At 51.7% G+C, this 6,000-nt stretch overlaps 1 protein-coding gene across 3 annotated transcripts in view; it reads left to right on the forward strand.

The window, feature by feature from the left end:
- Positions 1-4,193, forward strand: part of GLUL (glutamate-ammonia ligase) — a 15,671-nt gene extending 11,478 nt beyond the window's left edge. For all 3 annotated transcript variants that reach the window (XM_088170316.1, XM_088170317.1, XM_088170318.1), the window contains exons 6-10: positions 862-1,023; positions 1,301-1,447; positions 1,839-1,966; positions 2,132-2,331; positions 3,225-4,193. In XM_088170316.1, the coding sequence (XP_088026442.1) occupies positions 862-1,023; positions 1,301-1,447; positions 1,839-1,966; positions 2,132-2,331; positions 3,225-3,543 (956 nt within the window). In that variant the 3' untranslated portion in view covers positions 3,544-4,193. The remainder of the gene's footprint in view (positions 1-861; positions 1,024-1,300; positions 1,448-1,838; positions 1,967-2,131; positions 2,332-3,224) is intronic.
- The last annotated feature ends 1,807 nt before the right edge of the window (positions 4,194-6,000 follow it).

Below are 6,000 nucleotides of genomic sequence, written 5' to 3' on the forward strand. Positions count from 1 at the left end.
GAAGAAAGTGCAGGGGAAAGAATGGAGCTATCCGGTGTAATTAAGAGCTTGTGTCCCTCAGAACAAACAGTCCCAGCTTACACAATAATAGCATTAGGATTTTCCCCAGGTTGCCATGGAGCTGGCTGGAGACAGTTATGAAATGAAAATACTGTGTGTGACTGAGCAGAACTATCTTTTTTCTTTCCTTCTTTTTTTTTTTTTTTTCCCTTTTCCCCTCTCTCCTTTCCCCTTTTCCCTCTGAGGGAGTGGTTGGCACAGCTCCTTGGAAATCTTTGTGCTTCCCATCCTCCCTCTTTCCTCCTGGGATATGGAGGAGATACCATTGCCCGGATGGAGTTCTGGGCTTTGACCTGGAGGGCAGTGCTCAGGATGGAGGGGTGGGCGAGGGGCCACACTCCCTTTCCATATGAGATTCCACCTCTCTGTGATTTGCCTTCCCACCTTCTTCAGGCCTTGTAGCACGATTGAGGATATTCCATGGCTCCCCTCATTCCCACACCTGGAACATGGCTCGTGGTCTGCCCTCTCCCAGCCGAGGGGACCGGGTGCTTTGCTCTTCCCTGTGGTTGTTGTGACATGGGAAACGTCCTCAGTGCTACTCTGTTCAGTCAGGCTTGGCCAGCAGCCCAGCAACTTGTTATTTCCCAGGGTGGCTGGGGAGTTGCACTCCTGTGGTTTTTTTACTTGTTTTGGGTGTTTATTTTTTTTTTTTTCCTTTTTTTGCTTCCCCCACTTGGAACAAAATCAGCTGAGCTGGGACTAAACCTATTCTCTATGAGCATCTTCACCTCTGTCTTACTGGGGGGGTGGCAGGAAGTCCACCTGGGTCACTGTGGCCGGTTGCTCTCTTTGCTCCAGATCTCCCTGAGTGGAATTTTGATGGCTCCAGCACCTACCAGTCCGAAGGCTCCAACAGTGACATGTACCTGCGACCTGCTGCCATGTTTCGGGACCCTTTCCGCAAGGACCCCAACAAACTCGTTCTCTGTGAGGTCTTCAAATACAACCGCCAGTCTGCAGGTGAATGAAAGGACCCTCTCCTGGTCCTTCCTTCTCCTGGTGCAGGTGGTGTTCCCGGGAGGGGGAATGGGAGACCTGCCCAAGTGCTGTCTGTGCCCTTAGCATGACACAGAAATAACCCCTGCCTTGAAAGCAGAGGGCAAACGAAGTGCTGGTGATGGACAAAGGGCTGGGCTTGGGATTCTTCAACGCTGCTGGGACTCAGACTGTACAATGAGTGGAAATGGGGAGTGGAGGTGGAGGTGCTCATGAGCCTCGTGTCTCTTTTCCGTTCCAGAGTCAAATCTCCGGCACACCTGCAGGAGGATTATGGACATGGTGTCCAACCAGCACCCCTGGTTTGGGATGGAGCAGGAGTACACTCTCCTGGGGACAGATGGACATCCATTTGGCTGGCCTTCCAATGGCTTCCCTGGACCCCAAGGTAATCTTTCAGGAGCCTGGACCAAGTCAGGAGTGTTGGAACTGAAATCTGTGTGGCACAGCTTCAGGCCAGCTGAGGGATCCAAGGTGCTCCTAGAGCCGAAGGTGGACGGTAGAAAGCGGGATATTGGCAAAAACTAACCACGAGATAAAATTTGCAGCAGAAGGGCTGAGGTGGGGATTGGCCACGTCCAAATTTGCTGCTTGGTTTGTTGGTATGCAGGGGACTTAAACTCAGGGGGAACCTTGCTCTCGGTCAGTGTTCTACCCTGCTAGTTCTTCTGTGAGAAACAGATCTTGGGGCTTTTGAGGAGTTCTTTGTGCGTGCTGGGTCTTCACAGAATGTCAGCGTTTTTCCCTGTGGAGGCTGATGTTCCCCTGTGCTGTTGCAGGTCCATATTACTGCGGTGTGGGGGCAGACAAAGCCTATGGCAGGGACATTGTGGAGGCTCACTACCGAGCATGCCTTTATGCCGGCGTGAAAATCGGAGGAACCAACGCAGAGGTGATGCCAGCCCAGGTAAATCATCCTGAGACACCTCATGGAGCGAGAGAGCAGCGTGGAAAAACCCCAGGCAGTGGGAGCTGTGTCTGCCTGCTCTGAGCTGTGTGGCTGTGCCCAGCGTCAGGGGGTGGGAGGTGCCTGTCTCCACCCCACTGAGCCCCTGACGCCTCCTCCTTGCAGTGGGAGTTCCAGGTGGGACCATGCGAAGGGATTGAGATGGGAGATCACCTCTGGATCGCGCGCTTCATCCTGCACCGGGTGTGCGAGGACTTCGGGGTCGTGGTGTCCTTCGATCCCAAACCCATCCCTGGGAACTGGAACGGTGCTGGCTGCCACACCAACTTCAGCACCAAGAGCATGAGGGAAGAAGGAGGTCTCAAGTAAGTGTTTGGGCTGTTTACTGGGCAGCAGGATTTTGCAATGCTTTGGATGACATGGGAGTTTGTGCTTGGCTTGACATCCGAGTCTTCTGGATGGGCTTTTCCCGGTTGTTTTGTTTTTGTGGTTTCTTTTTTTCTTAATATGTATTTTTATAATGATACATTCTCGTCTTGGTACTTGGTGGGTGATTCAGCCGGCAGTACAGCTCCACCAGTGCTGGTGGAAGTACAGGATGCAGCTCTCCCTAACAGCCTGTCCAGCTCCTGACCTCTCAGTGCTGGGAACAAACAAACAAACTCAGCACAGGGCTTTTTAAATTATATTTTTATAGCCATGATAAAAGAGACTGTTTGCTTCATCTTTGCTTCATGGCAAGGCTGCCATGTCTTTTTAAAGGCGAACATCCTAAAAATGCAAACCATGAGTTCCTGCACGGGTCTGCTGTGTTGAGTGCAGTCAGGGACCCTGTGTCACTGGGGCTGTGTGGAGGGATCCGTCCTGGCAGCTCTGTTTTCTTGCCTTAATCTTAGTGCTGCCCTAAGATAATGGGACAGCCTGTGACTGTGTGAGCCTCATGAATAGAAACTCCAGCGTTGAGAGCTCTCCCATCCGAGAGCAGGTGGAACTGGGAGGTTTCACTCGTGGTGTCGCCCCTTAGGGAGCCTGTGGCATTTGGCCATGAGGATGCTTAACCTGGGTCAGCAGCAGGTGTGGAGAGAAACCCTGTGTTGGGCTGAACAGCCAAGTGGGTTGTGGGGAACAAAGCATCATCATGAAGCGGCTCGGGGACATGGATTCATCTCGTTGTCACTTTGATGCAACACTCCAGAGGGGTTCAGCTCGTCCCGTCCCTCACTGTGCCACCCCTGTCCCTCCGTCCCTCCCTCTGCAGGCACATCGAGGAGGCCATCGAGAAGCTGAGCAAGCGCCACCAGTACCACATCCGTGCCTACGACCCCAAGGGGGGGCTGGACAATGCCAGGCGCCTGACGGGCTTCCACGAGACGTCCAACATCAACGAGTTCTCGGCCGGCGTGGCCAACCGCGGCGCCAGCATCCGCATCCCGCGCAACGTGGGCCACGAGAAGAAGGGCTACTTCGAGGACCGCCGGCCCTCGGCCAACTGCGACCCCTACGCCGTGACAGAGGCGCTGGTCCGCACGTGTCTCCTCAACGAAACCGGGGACGAGCCTTTTGAGTACAAGAACTAAGCCGGAGTGCGCCCCGCAGACACCGCCTCCCCCCGCGCTCCCCGCGCCCCTAAACTTCCCTTCTAGATGTAATCCCGAGGGTACAAGATAACATGTTTCGTGTCTCAGTAACTCTTGTTGTCTTGAGGTGGGGAGGAGGGCAGGTTTAGTTTTATCCGTGTCTGTTTGTCGTTGACTCTTCAGAAGACAGGAGGAGGACGGGGTGTTAGAGAACTTTTAACCACTGTTTTATTTTTTTGTCTAATTCATGTGTACATCCGATGGGATCCAGTGGCTTCCAGGGACAGACTGCACACGTGGAAAGCGTGTAGGAGAGGAGAAAGCTTAAAACAGAGCCAGATTTGGGGGGCCAGCCCCGCTGCTGGCTCTCTGCAGACTGATGGCTCTCTAAGGTTGGTGCCTCTCTGCGGAGAAGGGAAGATGGGAGCTGTGGTGACAGGAGCTGTGCGTGTGTGGGGACGTGACGGGGACATCATCGCCCTCCGGCCACTCTGAGGTTTCTGGGAATCTTCTGGCATTGAGCTCAGCGTAGGAGCGCTGAGGAGAACTCTTGGTTCTGTCACTGGAAGTCAACCGATCTCTGGCTTATAACACAGAGTGAAGTAGTATTTTTCTATTTAAATATAAAAACAGAAAAAAAAAAAATTATATATGAAAGTGTTTTTTTCTTGAAGAGATGACGTTCCAACGCCTCATCCGGCCAGAGCGGGCAGAGCTCTTGCGGATGCTGTCGGAGGCCTCCAGGTGGGACTGAGGGTGAGCTTGGAGGGAGACTCGGATGAGATTTGTTCCAGCATGGAGTGGAGCTGGCAGGAGGGGGTTCCCAGAGCGGGAAGCCTGCAGAAGCATTTGTCACTGTGCCTCGGGTGGTCGTGACACGCTCGGAGTGGGAGGAAGGTGTCCTGAACCAAGAGTTGACTGGTCAACAGCGTTCCGGACAGAGCTGTGGCTGTGTCACCTGTCCAGCAGGGCTAGCATGTCACTAAAGCAGGGCTTTTGATAAAGGTGAAAAAAAAAAAAAAAAAGAAGAACAAAAAAAAAAAAGAAGAGAAGTTTTAGATTATTTTTTTTTCCATGATGTTCTTAGTTTCTCCAGCTGAATGGTTTTACAGAGACCGTTGATGCCACTGTTGTGTCCTGGCTCTCTCGGGCTGCCTGCCATCCAGCCGGGATGGGGGCTAGGAGAAGGGAAGGGAGAGGCCACCTGTCCCTCCCAGCCAGCTCTGGCACTCCCAGCTCCTGCTGGGGGGTTCAAACGTTCTGGGATTTTACACTTGGGTATCTTAGATGGTGCCAGTTATATTCCGTTGCATTTGGACTTCTTCTGAATAGGTTTTTTTTTTTTTTTTTTGTAATAAAAAAAAGAAGAACAAAACCTTCAATCTGACCTCTGCAGCCTCTTTTTGTTCGTGTGTTGCCTTCACCCTTCCTTCATTTGAAAGGATTTTGATTCTGATAGTGGGTAGATTGGCTTTTAATTTGTGGGGGGCAGGAGTATTTAAATCTATGTGTGCTCTCCAGAAAATGGGAATTTGTAGCAGCGGTTGGTTCTGTGGTGAGGGATAGTCCAGCTCTGGCTTGAGTGGGATTCTTTCGGGATGGGAAGGGGTCTGGGCTTGTGAGTGTCAATAGTGAGGATTATGGGGTCGGTACAGAAATGTTTGTGCATTTCCCAGCCTCCTCCTCGCAAGTTCTGTAGGTTATAGAAATCCTACAGAAAACAAAACTCCAGCAAACTTAATTTAAAAGGGAACTTTGTGGAAGAAGAACCTTTCCCACTCTCCCTAAGAAAGGAAACGAGAGAGAAATGAGAAAACGCTGCTCATCCACCTTTGGCATAAACCCAGCCATTCGGGAAAATAACCAAAGCAGTAGAAATGTGTCACTTTGTTACCGGGGTCCTTTATTTAACTTGTGGTGCCACTCCCCAGCTCCCCGGGAGATGCTTCCTTCAGGAGAGGATGCTTTAACCTTTAAATCTGGAATAACTACACCTGAGCATCCCACTGGGCTGATGAGGCCATTCCTGCTATCAGGTTTTTTGTGGATCAACTGTTTTCCTCCATCTCCCTTCTGGGGAACATTGAAGGCAGCACCTTCCTCAGCACAGTCCCAAAATTACCCTGTTCCTGTGCCCTGGTGGGGTGGAGTGTGGCTGGAACACAGGCAATGGGAACACCTTTCCTTTCCTCCCATCCTGACACAGCCACAAGGATTTGGGAGCTGGGGTGCTGCAGCCAAAACAAGCCCAGGCTGCTCTGGGGTAGCTCAGGAGCCCAGAAATCTTGAACTTTTGTTCTGGTTTGGGCTCAGGGGCAGGGCAGCTGCTGTTTCTGATGCCTTCCAAGAAAAGGAAGAGAGGAAAGAATCGGATTACACCTGAATTAAGGGAACTGTTCTAAAGGCATTGGCACAGGAGGAGGGAAAAGACATGGTTTGGTTTTCTTGTTTTTCTTA

Source organism: Sturnus vulgaris, chromosome 9 (assembly GCF_052056855.1).
Source record: "Sturnus vulgaris isolate bStuVul1 chromosome 9, bStuVul1.hap1, whole genome shotgun sequence".
Classification (NCBI taxonomy): Eukaryota; Metazoa; Chordata; class Aves; order Passeriformes; family Sturnidae; genus Sturnus; species Sturnus vulgaris.